Genomic DNA, 24,258 nt, shown 5'->3' with positions numbered 1-24,258 from the left:
GAAGGTAGTTCCGGCAAAGAAGTGGTTGGCACGGCCCACCGTAGTCCTCATAGTACGGCAAGCTACTCGTGCCAATTTGCAATAACCCTATTTTTTATAGTAAACTTATAGTATTATTGCTTTACCGCTTAACAGACCGCCTTTTTCTCCAGCAGACCGCCTTTTTCTCCAACTGTCTCTAACATCAAAATTATATACAAGATTCCCTGATAAAGAACCCTAATATACCAATACCTTCGGCCTGAAATATCCTAAGATCCTAATAACCCTAATAATCCTAATGTAACTTATAGTTGTGTGATTTTGTTTAAACTAGGCAGCTTGGAAGGCTAAAATAGTACTGTCGGCAGAATTGGGTTATTGCAAATTGGCACGAGTAGCCCACCGTACTACATAGCTAGACATCCGCTGAGTAAGCTGCATTGCAGTGGGTGCATAAAATCAATGGCTGCCAAGGGATTCTTCCACAATGCATAGACCGGTGGCATCCATCTCAACCCTGCATCCTAGTTAATCAAGTCCTTGGAGACTTTACCTGAGACCATATTTTATCCCTGAAGCTTAGGTCTTTAGTCATAATAAAGAGGAATTTAAGCGACAATACATCATCATGGCTCCCGGGGACTCTGCCACGACGACTTGACTCTATACCCCTGTTTCGACAGACCATATTCCAGCTTCGGGGCTGTTCAAAACAAAACATAGAAAAGTGCCATATACCGGGTCATCGCATTGGCTTGGGTTGAGAACATGAGGCATGAAAGCAACTTCAGCGACAAGATAGCGCGTTCCGGGAAGAGCGACACCTAAGGTATACATACAAGTAGCGGTGATATTCACCTTATGAGTGACGAAATGAGGGAAGGGCAAGAGATCACTAGCTTGAGCGAGCCTCAGTGAGCTCATCACTACCAGCGGGGTCATGCTTCGGAGCTAAGATCAGCATGTCCTGCTTTTCCTGCAATGAGACTACGTGTTGCATGGAGTACAGTACACCAAGCCCGGTTTACTTCGATCAGTCTTGCCACGCTGCGTCTACTTTCTCATCCATGTTTTCATGAATTATAGATGGATGATGAATATTAGAAAGCAGCTTAGTAGCTTGTGGTATTACGGCCCTGATGAACATAGTAGATGAGACAAAAAACATTCATATTCCGGTTGCTACCAAGACAGTATACAACTATCATGCATCACGATATTTCTATTCACCGAGACAATCTGGCACGCTTCATGTCTCAACCCCTCTCTCAATATCACGCCTACTCGTCCCGCCCTTCTATAGCCCTCTTATGCATAAGTAGACTGATCATCGCCGTGGGAGCAAGAAGGTCTACGAATCAGCGGCTCCCCAACTCGGCCTGAGATACCCTTGGAAACGACAACGCCACCCCAGCATCAATCAGTCCATCCAAACACTTTGTGGACACAGTGCCTGGGGGCCATCTGGTCGCACAGTAGGGTTACTTGTCACTCGTACGGGAAGAGGGGAGCTCAACCGGCGGTCGGTTCCAGGGGCGACATCAGCGCCAGCGTCGACCCGGACCATCAATGCCAACCAATAACCACCCATCCACCCAATCATCCAGATCATCGCAGAGCAGGGATAAAGGGCGGTGCAGTGGTTTTTGTGCCCAGCTGTTTGTGCTGCATCGCACACCCTCTCGTGACTACCCCGCGTTTCTGGCGACGAGACGAAGGACATATAAACCTTGTGTCACCCAGCACCTCTGTCAACACAACACGGTTGAAAGAGCTGGTGGCCTTGACTTTCTTTCCTACAACTCGCAGCTCTTTCTCCCTTTCATCCCCAGATTCATCGAACTACACATTTAAACTTCCACCTTCAGAAGATGTCAACCCCTCAGATCATCCAGGGACTCTCGTCCGCTGGATCCACCCTTGGTGCATACTCCCGACAGCAGCTGGCGACTCTGCGCAACCGCTTCCTCAACACAGGTAGGACACCGCAACAGCAATCTCATCAAAGCAAAGGCGCGACAAGCCAAGGTATCTAACCCATTCATCCAGAGAAGCGAAGAACAAGATACCAGCTCGTTCAGACTTCCTTTAGCGTCCACCGACCGGTCTGGATTGCCGCGGGCGGTGCGGCCTATACAACCATGGGCGCCGTCTATCTTACCCTACGCTACATGCGACACTTAAAGTAGACCTTTTTTTGTTTGCCTCACGCGACTTTCGCGGGGAAGGGAAGGGGTTCAGCAGACCGAGTCTAGCTGTCTGAGACAGTCAGACTCCGTACTTTCGATGACACCAGTCACATTTTCTTTCAAACCAATCATTCGATTTATCAAGGAGGGGCTTTCGAGGACGGGATCTTCCAGGTGATGACCTACCGGCGTTTACGAGGGTTTTGTTTATTTTGGTCGAGGGACGGAACACAGTACTTCAGGTGTACTTAGCTACTACTACCGCCTAGTATCTTATTAGCATCATAAATCCTATGAGTCAAATTCACAAAGATAAATGTCGCAGAAGAGGGGTACTGCTCGATGAGACCGCCAGCCAGCCCCAGGGAGGGTCGAGGCAGGGTCAGCGTGGACTGCAACTTGACCTCCCCCCCCCGGTAGACTTCAGAATCCATGTCCCTTTTGTTACTTCGGTTGGGTGGTATCCAGCCAATGTCCTCGCAGTACGCGCGACAGGGATAGGCGTCGCAAGCAGGCAATATAGGTCAAGGGCTCACTCAGCACACCGAACAGACGCACAGGACAGTAATATACTCCAAACCCAACTCATTCATTGGATCGCACCGGTCTGCGTCAGTGGCTGCTCATGCCATAGTCACTGATTGTAGGTGACGGTGGTCTGATCATGGCTCGTCTACCATTCCATAACCTTGACAATAGGATCGTCCCTTTCTAAATATGAAGTCCAAACAATGTATGGAAAGTCCCCCAAGGCACCACATCCACCACGCGCCTTAGCCCCTGAATCCAGACCTAGAAGAAACAAGCCATAGCTAATGTTCACCGGCGTCGGAGGGAAGTGGGCCACTACCCCAGATTTTCTGTTTCGGCAGCTAAGGCTTTTTGCCTTCGCTCCCTTTTCGCTCCTAGTCTACTCCTGTCGTAACCTAGAATGAGAATCCTGTGATGGAGGGTGGCCCGTGGGGAGAGGAAGGAGGGCTAGTAATCAAAACACGAGTGAATGATTTGCTGGAGTAGGCCTGTCTCTTTGGCATTTGTGCTTTACCCCGCTTTCTGCAGTGGCCAGTCACGGATGCAATTTGGGCTGGTGTTGTTGCATGATGACTTCTGCGCGGAGCCGTGGCTACCCCGCATTGACTGGGAGATCGAAGCTGACCACCGCTGCCTAAGTGATACTTATCCAGATACTTGGCTGGTACTTTGTTGTGACCGCACTCGAGGTAAGGGGCAATGCTTTTGACTCGCTTGTAGAAAACTTTGTCGGGCCTTTTTATATTTAGCAAGGGATGCTACCTGGGAGGTCTAATGTGTTCCATGTTTGATTCTATGCCTCCGACACTTTGCTTGGGTTGGTTTTACAATTCTGATCGAGATGTCTTAGTGTTTCAGTCGCTATGTACGGTTGAGGTGGATTACGTTTCATGCAGGAAACCACTTTGCTGGGTATATGTGTTTGGCCAGATATCTGGCAAAAGTTGACCGTGAGAAGATCGTCTCATTTGTTTATCAATATGGCAAAATTAAGAAAGATACATTGACAGAGTACAAGAAGCCTCAGGTGAATTGTACAGTACTCAGTACATGGAAGAGTGGGGAGTGATAAGGTTCCAATCAAACAAAGAAATTGCAGTGTTGATGATGGCTACCACACGAGTCCTAACCAGATTAGGACTCCAACAGAGGTCTCGCAGATGATGTCATCACATTCTGGGTCATGTTGCAAATAAAAGGTGCTTCCATCAACAGCAAGGCCTGCTGGCCCAATGGTAAGGCGCTTGACTACGAATCAAGAGATTGCAGGTTCGAGCCCTGCGTAGGTCATTTGTTTTTGCATTTTACCCGCGTATGCCAGGTTCCACTTCTTACTTTTTGAGCCCCAATACGCCTGGAATCTGCACAAGACACGGCATTGAGTAAAGAGCGTGTTACTCCGGCACAAATAAACGATGGCAGCTCGCAAGCGACCGTCATAGCGCATATAGGGCGGCTGTTTCCCCAAAGTATTCCCCCTCCAGCTCCCATTCACACATCCCTCGCTAGAACCCTCTCCACATCACCCGGCAAATCATACTCGAACAACGCCTCTTGCTGCTCCCTGAAGACACTTGGAAAGCAACCTATTCCCGCCATCATCATCAACGTCAGCATCATGTTCCTCCCGTTCCTGCAATTCTAGGAATCACGATAGAGCACTCACCCATGAGCCACATAAACGCATACATCACATACTCCTGCACAAACCCCATATCGCGCTTCCGGTCCTGCATATTCTTCGCCCTCGCGAGGATAGCTTCCACCCTCGGCCGTCTCATCGCCTCATACTGTTTCGCAGCAACCTTGATGGCTTCCTTCTCCACCCTGACACTAAAGGGCTGGCTCTCCTCAGCATACACCCGCCGCATCTGATGCGAAAGGAACATAACCAAAGCCTCGACATCCTCCAAAGCCTGCGACGACCCCTGCCCCGACGTCGGGGGCAGCGAATGTGCGGCATCGCCGATCAGCACGATCCCGTCCCGCTCCCAGGTCGGCAGCTGCGGCGAGGTCCAGGTCGGCCACATACTCTCCACGCGGATCTCACGAACGATCCTCTGGACCACTGGATCCGTCCAGTGGGCGTAGCGCTCCCGCAACTGTCGAGTGACATCTTCTGTATCAATGCTTCTGGAGTCGGGGGGACTCTTCTCGATCGCGTACGTCGACCACCACGCCAACAGATCCCCCGGTTGCGAGACATGACACGGCGAAGCACGATTCCGGTCCGAGCTCGCACTTTCCGCGTAGAAGTAGCCGAAGAAGCCGTTCCCGCCGAAGATGAAGTTCATTGACCCCGTCTCGACGAGGTGGTTGACGCTGTCTGCTGGGATGAAGCCCCCAACGCCCACGAGGCCTCTGCTTCCATATACCGCGTCAGTAATTCCAGAATTGACCATGAGCATGTAGGCAGAAGGAAAGGCCTACTCGTAATGCGGGGGATATGGATCCGCCTCCGCCTCGGCAAATAGCGCATGCTTAACCGTGCTTTTCAGCCCGTCAGCCCCGATCACCAGGTCCGCCTGCACGGGAGGACTGCCGTCGTCGAAGCTGACGAGATTTGGCCCTTCCGCGACGGCGATAACCTGCGAAACACGTTTGTTGACGATCACCGTGTCTGGTAACGCGCGACGTAGACGGCTCCAGAGCGCATGGCGGCTGATTGCGAGCATGTGCATACGCAGCCGTTGGTCTGGGCCCTGGGGACGGCCACCTGTCCCCGATGATTCTAGCTTCACGAGGAGACGACCGTGCTTGCTTTTCAGATTACTGTGGTCGATCATGTATCCACTGCTCACGACGTCGCGCAGCAGATCGGCGTCCAGCCGGTGGAGCACGTGGAGCCCGTTGGGGCCGACACCGAGCCCACCCCCCACGGTCAGGGTCGAAGAGTGTGTGGCAACCTGCGCTCGCTCGTGAGACGTGGTCGCTGGAGAGGTGTTGTAGGGCTCGTAGATTGTGTATTCGTGGTCGGGGGCCGGCGGTGCGGGCTTGGGGAGGTGCTTCTGCAGGGCCAGGTACGCCGTCAGCCCTGAGATGCCACCGCCCACGATGACAATTTTCATGGTTTGTGATCCGCACTGCACTAGATGACTGATGATGTTGGATTACAGCATCGAAGTGCCGTTGCTGAGCGTCCCCTCCATTGCTAGTTGCGCTGAGAAGGTTGGAAGGATGATGTAGGTCGAAATACGAGCCTCGGATAATTCGGCACAAATAGAGTTTCCCAGCCTTACTGTGCCTGCCACGATAATAACTGGAGCAGGAGATACTTCACCCTTTCAGGTTACATATTTTGGAACAGAAGCCATGATCATACGAAGGGACTTTCTCATCTACACTGACCCCTACTTATTATGGTACTCGGCTCAGATATTCCGGGCTCATTCGGTCTGGAATTGGCCACTTTAATGAAACCCCCATCAGGATGCCCCTCAGTCGCACAGTCAAGCATTATGCCGTGACAGCAACTTTTACATCCGGGATTGAGTTGTCATGTGATCTGTTCTGTTGCAATGCAATCGAGCGACGTGTTTCCTATGCAAAGACTCAGACACTATTGTAAGTTTGAACAAAGAACACAAGATATTTACCACAAAGAGTGAATATTCTGTGGTCGCAGAACCACAAAACATGATCAGAGCAGAGTACGGTTGACATGCCTACGAAGCCACCACACGTGGTGGAGGACTCCTTCCTGAGCCCTGATGCCCCAGCCAGCACAAGCTCGATGGCAGGCACGACATCTTACGTTCTGCGCGAAAAGACTTTGAGAATTAAGTGGCTGAGCCGTTGCATACTACGCTCTCAGGGCGCGTATGGACTGTTTGGAGAGACCAATGCCCAATGTGCGAAGCAGAGCATTGCAAGGTCTTCAGCATCCAGGGTGACAACAAGGGTTCACCTGCGGCACATGACCTGAGGAACACTCCTCGATGGCAACCACATCCAGCGCGACACCACGTTCTGCTGCAGCCAGCGGTCATTCCGGGCGAGGCCTTCCACTATTTGACGGACGAGAGCTGCTCGAACCAGACTTCGAGTGATACCCACCCCTGCGAAGATCAGACCCGTTCATGCAATCTGGACTCGACATAAGGATAGAGTTGGCTCTAACAGCCCAGGGCCCACTTAGACCCCTTAACCGCCAACAGCACGTCTAGGACTGTCCAGGAGCACCAGGGATTCTGCATCAGCAGATAATCGAGTTGCCATGGTCTGGACCTTTTGGTTCGCTCGGCCAAACATGCTGAAGACATCACTAAGATAGTGGCTATTCGCAGCTGGCTAGTCACCATATCCAGACCAGCTGGGCTCTGGACCGAGCGATCTGGAAAAGTTCTTGGCAACACCAGCTGCTCTGCTGTGGAAAACCACGGCACCGTACAGACGGCTCGCGATCTCATACCCTGAAGCAATAGGGGCGCAATCGAAACCAAGAATGCCTGAGATTGTGCACTGAAGGGCGAAGACACAGCACAGACACAAGAAAATTCACCGCTCAGGTTGCGGCAGCTTGAACCGAACACGAGCCAGCCACAATCGCAAGGGAAAATAGAACAATAGCGCGGCTGGCTGGCGCTGCATCGCCGCTGTTATGAAGCTTTCTTCTCGGGCTGCTTATCTCGATTCAGCTAGTGACCTGATCAGCCACATAGGACTAGTTCGGAGGTCGCCAGCTGAAGCGAGCGGCTGAAGACCCAACGCAGCCTTGAAATAGGGAGATACGACACGGCCTTCTCCACATCAAATTTTCATGGTCACTGAAGGGAGGGTGGATGTGGAGCCGCGCTCGCGTCTGTATCGGCATCTCCGCCAGAGGTAAGAATTGCCGACGCCGCCAAGGGGAAATCACGCCCAGACTTCGAATCGCGGGTTTCGTTTGGGATACTATTTTCGCGACATCAGCAAGTGCTCTGTGCTCTTTCCAAGCGATTGGCTTTTTTTTGTCACTCGTTGACCAACCGTGACGCCCAAGAACCCTGAATATATAAAGTCAAGGGTCGATCGACAGGATGATCCTCTCCGGGCGTGCCATCCGGAATACCCACATAGTGTCCCCGTGTCAAAGCCAAAGAGACACTAGAACCATACATACCCCAAGATCACGATGAATTTCGTGCAGATCCCCTTCTTCGACACGTACTACAAGCACCTCTCAACCTACCGCCGTTCCCTCCGCGCACGCAGCACGAACCTAGCCAGCACCATGCTGGGCCACGGGGCTCCTGCAGTGGACATCAACTCCGTTGACAACCAGAACTTGGACCTCGCGACGAGCATCTACCCGCGCGTCTCCGAGCTGGACGCACCGTACTCCATCCCCGAGACCTCCCTGCGCTCCGCCATCCACATCCCCGCCGACTTCCAGTACGGCCGCGACGGGCGGACGCCCGTCCTCCTCGTCCCCGGCACCGGCACCCACGGCGGCGAAGCCTACGCGCCCAACCTCACGAAACTGCTGCGCCAAAGCCCCTTCGGCGACCCGGTGTGGCTGAACATCCCCGGGCGGATGTGCGACGCCTCCGCCCGCAACGCCGAGTACGTCGCCTACGCGATCCACTACCTCTCCGCGCGGTGCGCCCACTCGCACATCGCGGTCATCGCCTGGTCCCAGGGCTGCATCACGACGCAGTGGGCGCTGAAATACTGGCCCAGCGCGCGCGGCCCCGTGCAGAGCTTCGTCGCCCTCGCGGCGGACTTCGCCGGCACCGTGGCCGCGTGGGCGCTCTGTCCGTTCCCCGGCACCCAGCCGGGCACCCCGGCCGTGTGGAACCAGACCCGCAATGCCGCGTTCATCAGGACCCTCCGCTCCGGCGGCGGGGATTCCGCGTATGTGCCGACCACCTCCATCTACTCCGCGACGGATGAGGTCGTGCAGCCGCAGTCCGGGCCGGGGGCGTCCGCCTTCCTGGCGGATGCGCGCGGCGTCGGCGTCACGAATTGCGAGCTGCAGCTGCATGTCCCGCGCTCCTTCGCGGCGGCCGGCGGCCTGTTTTGTTCGCATGAGGCCGTGCTGTATCATCCGCTGGCGTGGGCGTTGATCGCCGATGCGATTCAGCATGGTGGACCCGGGCGCGTGGAGAGGATTGATCTGGCGACGGTGTGTAGGCGCGGCCGGGCCGAGGGGATCGGGTTGGTCGATGCGGCGCGCACGCAGGCCCTGGCGGCGGGCGCGTTGAAGCAAATCCTCTTCTTCTCGCCTAAGTCTTGGCGCGAGCCGGAGTTACCGGGTTATGCTGTCGAGGGGGGGAGGGTTGAGGTTGAGGAGGTGGTGGTTGCGGATGTGGTGAAGGGGCCTGCGGTGGTTGTTGCTTCGGAGATGTCGGGGTTGGTTTCGGTATAGCAGGTTTGGGATGGAGCTTTTTCTGTGGGTTTGGCGTTGGGGATAAGGACGGTTGGGGTATATTCTACATGGTTAGATTCCTGGTATGGCGTTGCTAGAGCTCTTCGATTGGGTTGTACATATGATCTTGACATTCTGTTTTCCTTCACATAAGCAAGTTTGGATAAATATGGTGGTCTTGGTCTTCATTCTGTAGTTGACGTTGCCCTAAGTATGGCTATAGAGTCGACCAGCGCAAGGTGTGTCCAATTAATATTTGGAGACACCTTGCATGGTGTCTGATACATCCCCTGCGCTTCTGAAGCTATTGGTATAATTAAGAAATGGATGCGATCGGTCAAGATCCAAGTAGAGTACGGATTCAGGCGCATTCTGCAGGCTAATGTAAAGGATCGTCCGCTGGGCGAATGGCGGAGCTCCTTGGACCCATTACATCATTTACCCCTGTCAATTGACCTGCACAGGAGAACAGGTGTTGCTCACCTACTCATACAAACCTATTTCCACCTCATTCATGGGTCGACTCGCTACAGTCGAGTATGATAATACGAGAATCGAGTCTGGAGCATGGTGACACAACACCTCGTAATGTTCAACTCTCACCAAGGACGACCCGTGACCACCTACCAAATAACCATAGCAATAGCATAACTCCAGGGTGGAACCCCGATCGAACAGAAAGATCAGACAAAGGCACAAAGGCACCTGGATTTCGATCCAGAGAAAAGCGGAACGAATACCCAGCAAAACGCGTCAAAAGTGGGGATTAACTCCGGTCGCTCAAGCATCGCTCAAGCATCGCTCAAGCCGAAGCCTTGCTCCTTTTCAAGGTATATGAGCCTCTCGTATACCCATAAAAATTGATCAACTGGTTCTGTGGTGTCGCGTACGATTCCCCAGGAACGAAGGCTCCACCCGACCGTATCAGTCGCGCGGTGACGGTCTGTCTGGGAAGGTGGCGACTCTGACATGAGGCATCTGGTGCCGACGGGGTCTGGAAAAAGGGGCAGGGGTGTATACATAGTCAACCACGGGTGGGTTGAATTTTTACATGTCACTTGAAACCTTCTTGATCCGACACTTTCCTGAAGGCAAGAATAAATAAATCAAGGGTTCGGCGGATGCTGGGCTCGCTGTAGCCTTCTCCATGTTGCATGCAGAGACGATGTGGGGCCTGGGCCCTAATCGCAATTAACAATGCATTCCCACTGCAAATGTTGTCATTGCAGATGCGGAGAATTCTTTGACCATTGATTATCGACATAGATATGACAGGATAATGCCAGCGCAGCGTGAGTCGCTCTGGGTGATCAAGAGTCAGAGCAAAATTGAGAGACAACTCGAGGGAAATGACATAGGGGAATCGTAGGCCAGATGCGATACTCGTCGTTATCGACAGTGACTGTTACCACAATAGGTAGATGTAGTGACGGGCCAGAGTCCCGCTGATATCATGGGTGTACTAAGCCTTTTCACTATTGACCCACAGCGTGCAACTGCCAGTTATTGGGTGGCCACGATTTATCTGTGTGAGATGCGAGGAGAAATGGCAGCCGTGACGTGGTGGGTGCAACTGTGTTTTGTGTCTGTTGATTATTCATTCCTTTGCTCCTGACGTCACGTTGCCGATCCCGACCGGACCCTGTTCGTGGCCCATGGCTCCGCTTTCCTTCTTTCATCAATTCTTACTTTCTTACTTTAATACTCCTCTACATTCATTTTATCGATATCTATCTTCGAATTAATCCTTCCCTTCACCTCTTATTCCACCTCACTCTCCCATACCACCACTCCTTACGCCCCGTTCCCCCTCCCAACACCACACACCACACACCACACACCATACGCAGCAATGACAGTCATCTGGGGCCTGGATCTCAAGGAGATCCAATGGAACAAATTCAAGAGTTCCAACATGTTCACCCGCATCTACCACCTCCGTCGCACCAAGATGATCGTCTATCAGCTGGCCATGATTCTGTGCGTGTGCTCCGAGTCTACCGGCACGGCCGCCTTATCAGGTAAATTCAACCTTGTACAGTATATCGTGCAATAACCAATACTCATGACCTTTCCTGCGATTAGACTACGTCGATCAACAAAGCTACATCGAGCGCCACCACCCAGGAGTATCAGTCTACAACAACGACTTTATCGGGGCCGCCTCCTACAACATCTTCGTCGGCGTCGCTGTTGCCACTATCTTCGGCGCCGCCTTCTTCTTCGACCTGTTCTGGCCGGAGCGCCACGAGAGCAAGTCCGTCCGTTTGGCGTGGAAGATCAGCGGTGTGGTGGTGTCCATCATGATGCTTAGCTCGGCGTTGACGATGACGGTATGCGGACCTTCAGAGACGAAAACACTATCACAAGAGAGATGCTAAACTCCGCCTCTCCAGATAATCACCGCAACAAGAAGCGTCCAGGTCCATGGCACGGATGCCGCCGGCGCGAGACAGTTTTGGTCTGAGTCGAAGAAGAAGCCTGCTTTCGGTGCGTGCAACATTCCTCTCAATTCATTCAAGATCTATATACTAACGCTTAAGCAGTGTACCGCACGAACCCCAAAGCCCTCGCCTCGGTGGTCCTCGCATGGCCCGGCTGGGTATTTACCGTCGTCAGGTATGTTCCCCCGAATGACTCTCCTTGACGAACCATCCGCTAACCCCAGTTTTCCCCTGCAGTGCAATCATCCTAATCGCCTCGCACAACCACGACGACGTCCACGGCCCCAAGTCCAACTACGGTCGCCAGATGGAAGGAGAAGAGAAAATCCCCGAGCCCGAGCCCACCAATGGCCTACACAACCGGACTCTTCGGGAGTAAACCAACCATCAACTGGTTTCAATAACGACACAAAAGAGATTCCCCACGATATTTTGTTACGACACTTTCAGGAAGCACTTGGTTTGATTTTGCAAGGGAAATCAGCGTTCGGATTGTATAGATATGGCGTTCCTTTCGGAAGAGGTTTCTTTTTGTTCTTATGATTCTACTTTGGGATCGTGAGTTACAGGGTCACGGTTTGGCTTGGTTGACCAGACTTTGTTTTCAGCTTCATTGTACCGTACACTATCTATTACCCCCCTAGCTGTAATTATAGAACCGACGACCACCACATCTGGCGAATATGATTGATGACTGATTGCACGCATTTGATCTAGGTGCCTTATAAATCAACCAGATTAGATTCGCTTCTGGAACCGAATTCCGAGGGATGACGCGAGGTGTCGATGACTTCCTGAGGCATCAACATTACAAATCCATCCTCGTATCCGTACCTAGTACTCTGTCGGCAATGACGTCGTCGGTTTCCCCTTTGTCAGGAACTCTGGGCCCGATTTCGGCAGTCGTTCTCGGATGGCAAAGATCGACGGGGAAGAAGGATGCCATCCCATCCATTCCGGAGAGGGGAGGGGGTTTAATCTACGCTAGAATTCCGCGACAAGCACAGATGCTAAGATGGGACAAGCGTGAGTGCCATGAATGGATCCCCGAGCGTTGACGTATTGCGCCCGGACCACCGGAGCCTTTGAAGGAAGTGATCGGCTACACATGTCATTGCTCATGAAGATCTTTCTCGCTTATGGACTTCTACTTTAGAAGAAAGTGCATCAGTGCTGTGTGAAGGGGTCCGCGAGAGAGCGGGAGGCGGGAGTTGCCTTGGGCCCCTGCGTCACTTGAACACCTGCACGTTTCGAAGCTCCTTGATCCGAGCTCTCTTTAGGTATAGGTGGTCGCGACAGCGGGGTACCGATCCTCCCCGTAGGTCGCGTTGAGGCTCACCTGGCCCGAGACCGACCCATCCTCCAGCCGGATCCAGGTCGCGATCTCCGTCTCCAGGGTCGTCTCGTCCAGCAGGATCTGTCGCGATCCCCGCGTCCAGGACCCGTACCCGCCGTAGCCCGTGTGGCGTCCGAAGCACAGGTTCAGTCCGTTGCCGGTGAGGTTCATTCCGGGGAGCTGGGAGTCCCATTTGAAGCACCTGTCCAGAGAGTCAGTTCTGGCTCTGTAAATATGATGCTGCAAGAGGAGGTGGAATGGTCAGGAGGGATGAAGTGCTCACCAGTCATCACCATGGTCATGGCCGCTGAATGTCGCCAGCAGACCGTCGGTGTTCAACAACGCCTCCATGAACGGGATATCCTGACCCGAGTAGCTGAACACCGTCCCGGATACCGCGCCCTGTCCACTGGCCTCACCTTGCTGATCTAGGGGGTCGTCGGCGTTGATGCCCGGTTCCGAGTGGGCGTCCACGCCCTGGTTCTGGAAGGCGAGCATCGCATTCACTGGGATGTGGTAGAAGGCAATCGAGGGGATCACTTTACCGTATTGTTTGGTGAGGTCGGCGTTGGCCTGCGTGAACCATTCGACTACCTGCCCGCACTGGTGAGTTTATTGCATGAAGGGGGACAGTAGAGCGGAGCCCCACGAAATCTACTAACCGACGCATCCACCCAGCACGGCTGCGGTATTTCGCTGCCATTCTCCAGTTCCTGGAAGTAGTTCCCGCCACGGCTGTCGAAGAACCACATGATCAACGCCGGCGTAGTCGCAGAGGAGTCGGAGGGGTAAACGGGCAGGTAGTAGTTGGATACCCCCGCGAGCTCCCCGGCAACCATGCTTTGGGTCAAGCTGTTGGGGTAGGATTGCTCTCGCTCGAGGATGGCGCTGCGCGACAGGTTGTAGTCACTATCGTGATTCCCGTAGGTGGAAGCCCACAGCAACTGGCGATCAACCAGGGGAGCAACGATCTCGTCGATGTAGTCGGTCGCATTCGACAGAAAGGTGTTGTCGCCAGTAATCAGATCGCCGTTCAGGATGACCAGGTCCGGGCTTTCATTATCGAGGATGGTATTGATCACCGCAGTACTTTCGACGTCTTGGATTGGTCCCCAGGTTGTGTCTTCTGCTGATTGTATCGTCAGTTATGATTGTGCAGAGGACGAAGAACAGACAGCTCACCCTCGCCGTAATGCAAGTCCTCGAAGATCGACAGTTGGAACGTGCCATTGCTGTTGAACTGAAGGCGGGTTCCGGACTGGTCTGTCAACTTGACGTTTGGGAGTGCACAAATTCCAGACGCAAGGCTTAGAAGGGTTGGCACAGTGTAGCGCACCATGGTGATGAAGCCTCGTGAGGTGGTTATCTTGTTCAAGTGACAACATTAGACTGTGCTTTGCCGGGGGCAGAGGAATATATAACTCGACCAACTGTAGCATCCTCGGCAAACTGCGGTGCACACGTGCGCATGGATCTTTTCAGTAGCCCCCACCCCGCTTCTCCAGTTGCTGAAAGAGATGTAGCTAACCACCCTCCCAGTTGCTCTCCAGCCTCCAGCATGGAGCACGTTGTGGCATCCCAGTCAATAAGAGGCTTGACGGGACGGGCACTGGCGGGCGCTAATTGCCGCCGTTCCTGCACCGGGTCCCGTAAATGCCACTCTCATGCGGTAGTTTCGTTGCCGATTGGGCTCAACGGGAGTGTTCGTCTATTAGCCTAGAGTGCCCTTGAGGCACAGTACGGCTGGAGTGATGATGTAAGTGGTTGCCTCTGGAGGTGTAATAGACTTGCAATGCAGCTCTTCGAAGCAAGGATCCGAACCGCAATATACTGTAATTTGGACGCCTAAGGCAGCAATCCCATTGGCGTTGCGCAGATCATTCACACCTACTCCACATAGTCTCTATCCCCTTGGACGGATGATTGCCCAGCCTAGCTCTTATTGACCTTAGTCGATGCCAACTGAACTCAACTGAACGTGGCCTCTATCATGGTCAAAAAGAGAATCACCATGCATCATCTCGCAGCCTAAGGACCCCGACGCCTCCAAGCGGCGCCCATAACAAATATGCTCGCGACGGCGATCGCAGTGACCAATCTTTTTAGGCTTTTGTCTTCAAGCTCCCAGTAGCCAAAAGAGGCAAATGAGGCAGGAGTGCCCTTATTCGATGTCTCCGATGCCAATTGTACATGAACCCTGTCGGTCCTATTTTCGTCATGCAGCTCTTCCTCTTCCTCATACCTTATGTCGGTCGCTTCACCCAGTTCAGCATAATATTCCTGTAATTGCACAATTTTCGACCGGACAAAGTCCTCGCGATCCTTGTGGAGGCCAATGTTCGCTGTGAAAGAGCGTACCCGGTCTGCGACTGACGACCTCTTACCCCAGCAGTGCTCATCTAGCAAGTCCCAGTACAATAGATCGACGGATGAGACTGACCGGCAAGCGAGGTAGAACCATGCGCTCTTGGTGTCGATAGACTGTCTCATTCTCACCGATAGTCGATCATCTTCCACGCCCAGTCCTCTGATTTTCTCTTTCAACTCCAAGGCCTGCAGAAAACAGTCGGCCCGGGGCAAGAAAGACCGAAAGAACGCTTCGGGGCCCTGACTGTTGAGGATCTTCTGCGGTCGCTCGAGAAGCAACCACCACGGAATACTGCCTGCGAACTGGGCAGGCGCAGCGTAACAGAATTCCCAGTCGATGACGCCCGTTACGTGGAGGGAATCGTTGACAAGCACATTCCCAGGGCACAGATCATCACAGAATAGCTTGAATGGGCCGTCATTATCGATGGGAGATAAAAAGCTCAGAGCCACCGCTTTCAACAAACTGCGACAGGCATATTTCTCCCGACAGTCGATCGCATCGTAGACACTGTTCCGCTGCCTCTCCAGGTGGGTGTCCTGCAGGCGCAAGAGAGAATGTATGTACTCCAGCGAGCTGTGATAGACTCTTGACGGGGCGCAATCTTCCAAGCCACATGTTCTAATCAACTCGTTCACTTCGAGAGCCAACGGTCGGCCTTCAACTTTGGTCAAGGGTAGTGTCTTCTGTTCGCGAAGGCTGCCAATATGACTGAAATCCAGGCTCCACAACTCTAGCAGAATCTCCGCCATTTCTCCGTACAGGATCTTCAGTATCTGCGGGTCAACGTCTGGATCCAGTGCATCCTCTTTTTCAGGTGTATCGCCACCTTTGCGAAGAAGGTCAGACATCTTTGTGCCTTCTACCCAGGTCATGATCATAAAGGGGCCGAGACCGGTAGGATTCTGCTCTGCTCCACCGTGAGCAATGACGCGCGGGACAGGGATGCGCGTCGTGTCAGCGATGAATTTCATCAGGACGGCCTCATTCTGGACCTTCTCATCCAAGAACATGGACTTTCCCGGCAGGGGAAATCTAATCAACCAATCTGGCTCCCCATCCTCCCAATGAAGCCGGAAGCTGAAGTTGAAGGACCCACAGTGCATAGAGCGGAGTAAACAATCGTCGCGACCGCGATACCTGCTGGCAACTTGGCAGATACCCTGGGAGGAGGTTGAGCACAGAGCTATCCATTCTTTCTTAAGTCTCTCGAACCTTGCAAGACTTATGTCGTCGAAATCCATTTTAGTTTCCAGTCTCATTAAATGCTAGGTAATGTTTAGAAGCTCGGAGGAAGTTAGCGAGGCCTCGGCCTTCCATTGGGCGGGAAGGCGTGATACGTCCGGACTCCGGAGCATTACCTCTTCCCACTCGATCCGCCCTAAGGCATCAATTCCATCTACAGGGATGTCAGGGTGCATCGACAATGCGAGATTCACTTCATTATGTTAATCTAACTCTAGTACATGAACACTCAACCCTCCACACCCCGAACCTGACCACAGGGCCCATTCGACATCTGAATCGTGGCTGCGGAGCTGTGAATGGAGGCCTTGGCGTAGGTCGACGCACTGTTGCAGGTGGTGGTATGGATCAGGTAACAGTAGGTGACCGAAGACGTAACGTGGTTATAATACGACATGGCGCAGGTGCTGGACTCCTGACAGCTGACGCAGCAGTCGTAGGCCGAACCGGTGTTGCCAACGGTGATACTCTCGCCGGGAACGTTGGTGAAGGACAGGAGATAGGTATATTGGCCAGCGAAGTTACCGTAGTCCGAAGAAAACGGTAGGCCGGGGACGTTGTTGGTAGCGCATGCACCGAGCACGGTGGTGCTGCTGACGACGGAGACGGTGTTGGTTGAGGTGACAGTGGTCGTCACAGCTGGAGCGGTGGCAGTCTCGGTGATGGTGGAGGTGGTGCTGAAGCTAAGGGTAGTTGAGACGTCGCTGGGAACCACCACCGAGCTGGTCAGGACCGTGTTGGTCACCGTGGTAGTGGTGGTTGAGCCTGCAGCCGTCGTGGTGATGGGCACAGCAGTCACCGTCTCCACGCTGGTGGTCTTCACCACAATCTTCTCGTGACACTCCACAGCCTGGGGATACTGATAATCATCTAGCCATGCGGCGCAGTCTTCTTCCTCAGTGTCGAGAAGAGAGCGCTTGGCTGCCGTGGCGGTGGGCAGTGACTCAGCAAGTGGAGTGAACCCAGCTGAGGTAGCGACGGTGGTGGTAGAGGTGGTCGTGGTCGTCACCGTTGTGGCAAGGGTGCTGGTCACGGTGGGGAGAGTGACTATCGTCGTTGACGTGGTAAAGTCAGTGGAGGTGGTCGAGAAGGTATCGGTGACGGTATCAGCGGTGGTCGTCAGAACGATGGTCACATAATCGGTGGCTGTCACCGTCACCAAGGCAGGAGTCTCTGTCACCGTGCCCTGGGTAGTCGAGGTGATCACGACTGCAGTAGGATCATGACGAGTACGAGTAATAGTTGATGTAGGCAGGTCCCCAGAGACAGAGCTAGTTCCCAATTTTGTATGGCAGTAAACACTAGCCCGGGCTTGAGATTGAATCTGGCTGCTGCTGGCCACCGGGGAACTCGAAGGCACCGGAACATTGGCCGCCGCCTGCCCAAGCAGGAGGCACGCAACAAGGGGAATGAATTTCAGAGACATTTTGCGTGGAGAAGGAGGATGCTTGACTCTGTTCATCCGTGTTCATTGGGGGGAGCGGAAGTTGTCCTAAATACCCTCTAGTTCCTCCTAAGTTTTTCTTCCTTCGGCGTCGCCGTCGGCTATTTTCACCTCGCATTGACATCGAGATCAATAGTGTGAAAAAACACGAGGAACTAACTCAGGAACAAGATCCTGATCCCCACTCGCCATGAGCGATTTTATTTTGGGACCATTGTCGAATGCCGTAAATACGGCAGTCTTCACCATTCCCTCATCTCATTCCCGGTCCTTCCCAACCAACCCCAACTCCCCTGTCACTCTTTCATTTTCAATGTATTGACCATTTTCACACCTATACTCTCTCTCTTTTCTCAATCCCTCTTTTAATTTCCCTTACCTTATACATTCTTTATCTTTGAGCAGGAAGACGAGACCGTCAAAGCAAGATGGCGCATCTGCTGGCGCGAGGATGGATACTTGCCGCCTTGTTGGCGCAAGCCCTCGCCTTGACCGTTGATATTCAACCCACCACCACTGCTCTCGTTTCTACCCCGGTGGCCACAGCAACTCATCATCACTGGACCTATAGTTCCAGGCCATTGCCCAGTCGCAGACCCTGTAGCGCTCGTTCGTCTTCTGCCATTCCTTCGTCGGTGGCTACACCTGCCCCATCGTCTGCTATTCCTTCATCTGTGGCTACACCTGCCACATCGCTTGCCATTCCTTCCTCGTCCCCCGTGAGGGTCACGCCAGTGATCAGCCCTTCCGCCCCATCATCTTTCCCAGTAAGGACATCACCCGCGGCCAGCTCCGTGATCCCTTCATCGCGACCAGTTCCAAGCCATTCAGCAAGCTCGCGGCCTCACTGGACTTACGTCTCCCGACCTCTGCCGCACCGCAGCTGTTCGTCAAGTGCGAGCTCGAGCGCTTTCATTCCCTCCTCACGGCCTGTCCAAACTACGCCAGCTGCGCCAACGCCGACTGTTGTCACTGATACTTCGATCTTGACTTCCACCGGTGCTGCTGAATTGGGTACCACGGCTGCATCCAGCTCCTCAGGTCCGCAACTCACCACGTCTACGGTCCTCACCACGCGGACCGCCACCATCACAGCTTGCCCGACTACAATCCCCAACTGCCCTGCCAGCGCGAAGACGACCTTCGTAACCACGGAAACGGTGGTGGTGTCAACTACCATTTGCCCTGTGACCGAAGCAGCCACCATCACTCAAGCTGTTCCCACCTCTGCAGGTGCTGGTGCCAATGGCCAACAGGGCAATGGTAGTTCTGAGCTGACCACCTCCACCGTGTTTACAACCCGCACTGCAACCATCACGGCATGCCCTTCCTCCGTGACCAACTGCCCAGCTCGGTCCAAGACAACCTATCTCACCACTGAGACCATTGTTGCGTATACTACCATTTGCCCTGTGGCTGAAGCCGCCACCACCGCCGTCCAAGCCGTGCCCACGACCTCCTCATCATCTGCGGACACGGGTGCTCATGGTCAGGGCAACAGTGGTCCCAAGCTCACTACCTCGACCGTCTTCACCACTCGCACTGCGACGATCACCGCCTGCCCTTCTTCTGTGACAGACTGCCCGGCCCGCTTCAAGACTACCTATCTCACCACCGAGACAGTTGTGGCTTACACGACCATTTGCCCGGTAGCGGACGCAACCAGTGCTCACGGAGCGAACCCCACCGCCCTTGCAACTACAGGCCCTGCCGGTGTGAATGCAGCAGGTAGCAGCCCGGAGCTGACAACGTCCACCATTCTGACCACGCGCACGACCACGATCACCGCGTGCCCGTCATCCGTGACCGACTGCCCCGCCAGATCGAAGACCGCCCAGCCGACCACCGAGACCTTGGTGATCGGAACCACCGTCTACCCCGTGGCGAACAAGCCCACTGAAGTCCGCGGCGGCGGCGCCGGTGCTGCCGGTAATGCCCCTTCGCAGACGACTTCCACCGTCCTCAGTACCCGAGTCGCGACCGTCAGCGCCTGCGTCGAAGACGATTCCCACTGTCAGACCTCGCAGGGCGCATACCTGACCACTGAGACCCTGGTCGTCGCCACGACCGTCGTCCCGGTCACCTCAGCTGTCCAGACCTCCGTTGCGGCGGAAGGTGTCGACGCCGTCACCGCTGTCCCCGTGCCCACTTATGCCACTCTAGCCGACGGCGGCGTTGCAGCCGGCGCAGATACGACCTACACGACCACCATCACCGTGGACTCCTGCTCAAGTAACGGGACTTGCACCGGATACGTCAGCACGATCACTGTGTCGAAGACCGATGCCGCTCAATCGACCGCCGTCGGCGCGGCGGCTCCGCACTACACCCCCGGCGGACAGCTGGGCTTCGCGACGAGCAGTCACGCTGCTTTGCCCACCTCAGCGCGTCTAATTCCCGCGAGCAGCAGTCAGCACGGTGGCGGTGCAATGAGCGCGGCCGTTGTGCCCTCCGGTACCGGTAGCGCGGCGGGTGCGTTATACACGGGCGCTGCTGCTGCGGGAGCGCAGGGGTCGGTGCTGGGGCCGATTGTTGGAACGGTGATGGCTGTTCTTATGGCGCTGTCGGTTTGAAGATGGAATCTCACTCTAGGAAACCACTCCTCATTTTCTCGACTTGATTATATCCTGTGCAATGTCCGAATACAATCTCAACTAGTCGTCTTACTGTATGTACCTCAGTACCCTCGATTGGGCTAGAACCCCCGTCGGCGATCTCGGATCTCGGCCCCTCGGGTCCAACATAGGTACATTGCCACCATCCAGAAGCACACGATTCTGTAATAATGCTCAATCCGATGCCCACAAGTCCCCATGTAGAAGAACATATTATAAATTCCAGCCGCAGATACAATACCCCACTAGTTTCGATTATGTACAGCGTCTCGCTCCAACAACCCACGCTCCGCCAATTCAATTGACAATCAGCCCATACCGAATCGACGACTCCAGCTCAAACGGCATCTTGACCATGTGCATCAGACACCGCTTCAGGATCTCCGCTGCGCCCAAGGCCTCATGCACATACCGCTTGGCGTAGAGCGCGAGGAACGTGCGGAGATCCTTGGTCTCCTCTGCTGACGGGTCAGGCATCATCAGGCCGGCGATCTGGTCGGAGAGGTTGCGCGCATCTCCGGGCAGGTACGCGTCGCTGATCTGGGAGACGACCGTCGCGAAGCGCGGCACGAAGCTGTGGAGCATGCTTTTCAGGTACTCATAGTCTTGGAAGGAGGCTTGGTCGAGGCCGGTGCGGCCTAGAGTGACGAGGACGCTGGTGGGTGTTAGTGGTTGTTGGGGGAGGAGGGGGAGGAGGGGGAGGAGGGAACATTGGGGGAAAGAAGGTGGGGAAGAAGGGAAGGGACGAGGAGGGAGGGGCCAAACACTTACACGTATAGAAACTGGCTATCCTCCTCGGTGTCCCCCGCAATGACCTGGTCCCTGAATCGTCTCAGTCACAGGTTTCGTTTGGAAGAGGGTCACACACCAGACAAGCCGAGGAGTAAGTACCCACCGTGGAATCTCAGCGAATAGCAGTGTGGGAATGGAAATGTTCTTCAATAATGTTTCTACGAAGGTTCTAGCGGGTACGTAGGCGTCTTGTCGGTCATCGACAGATACCAAGGCGCGGCTGATGAAGCGGTACTGAGAGGTTGGCTCATCTGTGCTGTGGTCGAATACACTATGAATCGCAATTAACGAATGAACTCGAAAGTGGTTTGCATATAAGATTGTCGCGGCTTACATCTTGCCCTGTCCATTGAAGACTAGAACCTTGGCCTCGACTGAAACCTCATCATCGGGGAAAGGTAACCGAGAGTAACCCCCGTGAAGAAAGAAATACCGCATGGATCCCTTCCCACCAGAGGAGTATAACGGGTCAAGCGAGGAAGTCAACTCATGCATTGGAAGGTTGTTGTGCGTGGGGTCACAGGGTGGCGTGATTCGAACGATTGTACGGGAATGATATGTTATGGGACCCTGGTTGAAGAAAATGCCATTTTGCGGCTTGCACGCGCCTAAACATTGGCGGTGACGGGTATATGGAAGAATGAACAGAGAATTACACGTGGCGCCATATTCTATTTTTGGCCTTGGTGGAGAGCATTCCTTCGAGGCTTTCGTCCGACCTTCCCGAGATCCGAGTCTACGTGTACTCGACATTGGACGCCAGGCTCGGGTTATCGGAGTATTCAGGGATGTCCGGGCAGTGATCTGCGTAGTAAGAGCATCATTCCCTAAGGTGACAGGGTTGTCTACTGTCTCGTCAGATTGATCGGCCTTCACCAACTAGACAAGTGTGGATCATTTGTGCCAAGATCGTCCCCGCAACTGGGTCGCATTCGAAGCGACCCTCGACCCTAGGGGAAGGGTTTATAGACGTGCTCGTCCCCCTGTTGGTAGTTTGATCTGTTAATTCAGTAATATGCAGCATTGAGATGTGGACTAGTCTTCAACAGCAATGCTGGGGAATGCCATCGAACTAAGACCCGTGTTCAAGGAGGGCATCAGAGAGCAAATGAAGATTCGAAGATAGAGGAACTTTCTTGGATTATAATTCTAAATTTGGAAACCTGGGTCGACCATGGCCGAAGTGCCATGACCGAGACAGCAAGCGAACAATCATAACTCAACAACCAGCCTGCAGATTCCGGCTCGCTAACAGGCCGTGACAGCTGCTTAATCCTCTTTCAAGACCTTGGGGCAAGTCCTGATGACTGCCCGGACTGCGGAAGGCGTGCACGTGATGAAAGGCTGTGTTGTTCGTCAGGATTCAGTCTTGTGAAAGACGCCATCTGGTGGCGTCGTCCTGGGTGCGAGCAGGGTGTTGGTGGTGGGTATATGTTACATCGCAGAGTAAAACCCGCACCTGCAGCAGGTATGACGGTGGCGAAAGGATGTGTGGGGCGGGTAGAAGGCGTAATTCGTATCTCATTTGGTACCGTGCATAATGATTGATCATTGGCACATTCTTAAGTCCACCTTCTCCAGACAGGGGAAGCCAGACAACTGGTCCTGCAACTGCGGTAAACTCCCCGACAAGCCTCCAACGTCAGAAAGGATCAATCGCTTCAACGTATGTCGAGACCGATCGAGGATGTGCATGAGATCTGACGACCGAATAGCTGTACAGCAGAGCGATATCCGTTCCAACAGGCAGGATAAAGACTCTGACTTGGCGACATACGAGTAGAATTCGATGGCCAAGTCTTTAGGTGTCAGACTGAGATAGAGTTTCCGAAGATTCGGCGTGCTGAGCAGCATATTCAAAAGGAAGGAATAGTTGTGTGGCGTGAGTTTGTGCTCCAGATGGAGGTTTGTGAGGGATCCCCATCCGGCACGAAAGCCTGGACTGAGGAAGAGCGTTTTTGGCAATCTCTGAATGTTCATGATCTCGGACCTATAGTTCGTTCCCCTGCCATACCAGAATAGCTTCACGGGCAAAGCAGTATCGGCGATAATGTCAAGCAGGATGCTCGCGGCGTCGTCGGGGGTGAAGTGTTGGTCATAGGACACATCCATCTCGTCTTCGTCGGGCGCAAGATGGTTGCCTAGCGGTGAAATTACAAACGATCGGCAATTGACCAGCTTGTCGACCAGATTGTTGCGGAACTGTTGGATAGTGGGATTTTCGAGGGGGTTGAAAATATGGCCCGCGGCGCTGCGCTGCCATTCGAGATTGCGCCCGAGAAACGGTTCGGGGGCCATGACCACCAACCGCTGAACATGCTGTCGCATAATCTCGTTATTGGCGATCGCGTGGATTTGACTGAGGCTCCCCTTGGAGAAATCGAGGTGGATCTCCGAGTAGCGTTGGGCCAGGCGGTGGATTGTTCGGTTGTATGTGTGGCGACATGTTCCCAGCAGAGAGGCTAGATCCTGAGTTTCGAGCTCGTCGCAGATGAGCTCCAGAAGCTCCAATGGTAGTTTGTCTAGCATGCAATGCATGATGATGTAGCGTACGGCAAATACGGTGATCAGACTTTAGAGAGGGTGAGAAGGTCTCGCTGTCGTCTTTCATTTATGCGACGGAGGCGGCGGCCTCAAGGTCCCTCGCGTACCTTGGTGGCACGGTCCGGAACTCATTTGTCGCAGATCGTCATCCCCAGTGCGGGTGAAGTGGATGATCAGGCAAAGATCCGACGAGAACCTCCGGTTCGCTCTACAGGTCCCTTACAAACTTAGGGGACCGGTTTCAATACCGCTCAAGTCGATCACGATTACAGAGCCACAACCACAAGCGCGGAGGCCGCGGGACATAGTGGGTCATCTATTCGCAGGACGATATATTCCGAGCCCATCTCTTAAGGAGATGAGACTGGAGTCCAGGGACGTTGGGGACAGCATGTCGACAAGACAATTGCGTTGGTTTA

The 24,258-nt window shown here is 53.9% G+C and overlaps 9 protein-coding genes and 1 non-coding gene across 10 annotated transcripts; 4 read left to right on the top strand and 6 right to left on the bottom strand.

The window, feature by feature from the left end:
* Positions 1-1,853: 1,853 nt before the first annotated feature.
* Positions 1,854-2,171, top strand: BO66DRAFT_310596 (uncharacterized protein; the record flags this gene model as incomplete). Its single annotated transcript, XM_025643295.1, has 2 exons — positions 1,854-1,959; positions 2,032-2,171. 2 exons carry the CDS (start codon positions 1,854-1,856, stop codon positions 2,169-2,171), a joined length of 246 nt encoding a protein of 81 aa, XP_025509535.1.
* Positions 2,172-3,920: 1,749 nt separating this feature from the next.
* On the top strand, positions 3,921-3,992 carry BO66DRAFT_t4. Its single transcript has one exon. It is a non-coding gene; the product is annotated as a tRNA-Arg (tRNA).
* A 126-nt stretch (positions 3,993-4,118) lies between these two features.
* On the bottom strand, positions 4,119-6,008 carry BO66DRAFT_14660 (FAD-dependent oxidoreductase). Its single transcript, XM_025642112.1, has 3 exons — positions 5,133-6,008; positions 4,369-5,066; positions 4,119-4,288 (listed from the first exon to the last, which is right to left on the bottom strand). Exons 1-3 carry the CDS (start codon positions 5,768-5,770, stop codon positions 4,194-4,196), a joined length of 1,431 nt encoding a protein of 476 aa, XP_025509534.1. The 5' UTR covers positions 5,771-6,008; the 3' UTR covers positions 4,119-4,193.
* Positions 6,009-7,938: 1,930 nt separating this feature from the next.
* BO66DRAFT_306985 (esterase/lipase family protein) lies at positions 7,939-8,946 on the top strand (the record flags this gene model as incomplete). The annotated part of the gene is made up of 1 exon (XM_025643251.1): positions 7,939-8,946. A coding segment is annotated over one exon (1,008 nt), but the record flags the coding sequence as incomplete, so codon positions are not given.
* A 1,801-nt stretch (positions 8,947-10,747) lies between these two features.
* BO66DRAFT_387534 (uncharacterized protein) lies at positions 10,748-12,199 on the top strand. Its single transcript, XM_025646330.1, has 5 exons — positions 10,748-11,072; positions 11,137-11,384; positions 11,448-11,541; positions 11,598-11,670; positions 11,733-12,199. Exons 1-5 carry the CDS (start codon positions 10,904-10,906, stop codon positions 11,872-11,874), a joined length of 726 nt encoding a protein of 241 aa, XP_025509532.1. The 5' UTR covers positions 10,748-10,903; the 3' UTR covers positions 11,875-12,199.
* Positions 12,200-12,771: 572 nt separating this feature from the next.
* BO66DRAFT_416900 (metallophosphoesterase family protein) lies at positions 12,772-14,342 on the bottom strand (the record flags this gene model as incomplete). Its single annotated transcript, XM_025649632.1, has 4 exons — positions 14,014-14,342; positions 13,494-13,960; positions 13,115-13,425; positions 12,772-13,033 (listed from the first exon to the last, which is right to left on the bottom strand). The coding sequence occupies exons 1-4, from the start codon at positions 14,168-14,170 to the stop codon at positions 12,772-12,774; spliced, it is 1,197 nt and encodes a 398-aa protein (XP_025509531.1). The 5' UTR covers positions 14,171-14,342.
* Positions 14,343-14,779: 437 nt separating this feature from the next.
* On the bottom strand, positions 14,780-16,443 carry BO66DRAFT_407483 (phosphotransferase family protein; the record flags this gene model as incomplete). Its single annotated transcript, XM_025649061.1, has 2 exons — positions 14,780-14,816; positions 15,074-16,443. The coding sequence occupies 2 exons, from the start codon at positions 16,441-16,443 to the stop codon at positions 14,780-14,782; spliced, it is 1,407 nt and encodes a 468-aa protein (XP_025509530.1).
* A 230-nt stretch (positions 16,444-16,673) lies between these two features.
* On the bottom strand, positions 16,674-17,870 carry BO66DRAFT_467364 (uncharacterized protein; the record flags this gene model as incomplete). Its single annotated transcript, XM_025652561.1, has 1 exon — positions 16,674-17,870. One exon carries the CDS (start codon positions 17,868-17,870, stop codon positions 16,674-16,676), a length of 1,197 nt encoding a protein of 398 aa, XP_025509529.1.
* A 2,930-nt stretch (positions 17,871-20,800) lies between these two features.
* On the bottom strand, positions 20,801-21,790 carry BO66DRAFT_310935 (uncharacterized protein; the record flags this gene model as incomplete). The annotated part of the gene is made up of 4 exons (XM_025643309.1): positions 20,801-21,158; positions 21,287-21,325; positions 21,399-21,566; positions 21,630-21,790. The coding sequence occupies 4 exons, from the start codon at positions 21,788-21,790 to the stop codon at positions 20,801-20,803; spliced, it is 726 nt and encodes a 241-aa protein (XP_025509528.1).
* A 690-nt stretch (positions 21,791-22,480) lies between these two features.
* Positions 22,481-23,840, bottom strand: BO66DRAFT_387533 (uncharacterized protein). The gene has a single exon (XM_025646329.1). It carries the CDS (start codon positions 23,831-23,833, stop codon positions 22,844-22,846), a length of 990 nt encoding a protein of 329 aa, XP_025509527.1. The 5' UTR covers positions 23,834-23,840; the 3' UTR covers positions 22,481-22,843.
* Between the last annotated feature and the right edge of the window lie 418 nt (positions 23,841-24,258).

Source organism: Aspergillus aculeatinus (assembly GCF_003184765.1).
Source record: "Aspergillus aculeatinus CBS 121060 unplaced genomic scaffold BO66scaffold_1, whole genome shotgun sequence".
Taxonomy (NCBI): Eukaryota; Fungi; Ascomycota; class Eurotiomycetes; order Eurotiales; family Aspergillaceae; genus Aspergillus; species Aspergillus aculeatinus.
This window is presented reverse-complemented; position numbering and strand designations above follow the sequence as displayed.

Coding starts and splice junctions, on each gene's coding strand:
- BO66DRAFT_387533 (XM_025646329.1), bottom strand. CDS start 23,833: ATGCATTGCATGCTAGACAAACTACCATTGGAGCTTCTGGAGCTCATC.
- BO66DRAFT_14660 (XM_025642112.1), bottom strand. CDS start 5,770: ATGAAAATTGTCATCGTGGGCGGTGGCATCTCAGGGCTGACGGCGTAC. Junction 5,067..5,132: donor CCATATCCCCCGCATTACGA/GTAGGCCTTTCC, acceptor GGTATATGGAAG/CAGAGGCCTCGTGGGCGTTG. Junction 4,289..4,368: donor TGCGTTTATGTGGCTCATGG/GTGAGTGCTCTA, acceptor TGGCGGGAATAG/GTTGCTTTCCAAGTGTCTTC.
- BO66DRAFT_387534 (XM_025646330.1), top strand. CDS start 10,904: ATGACAGTCATCTGGGGCCTGGATCTCAAGGAGATCCAATGGAACAAA. Junction 11,073..11,136: donor CGGCACGGCCGCCTTATCAG/GTAAATTCAACC, acceptor TCCTGCGATTAG/ACTACGTCGATCAACAAAGC. Junction 11,385..11,447: donor GCTCGGCGTTGACGATGACG/GTATGCGGACCT, acceptor CCGCCTCTCCAG/ATAATCACCGCAACAAGAAG.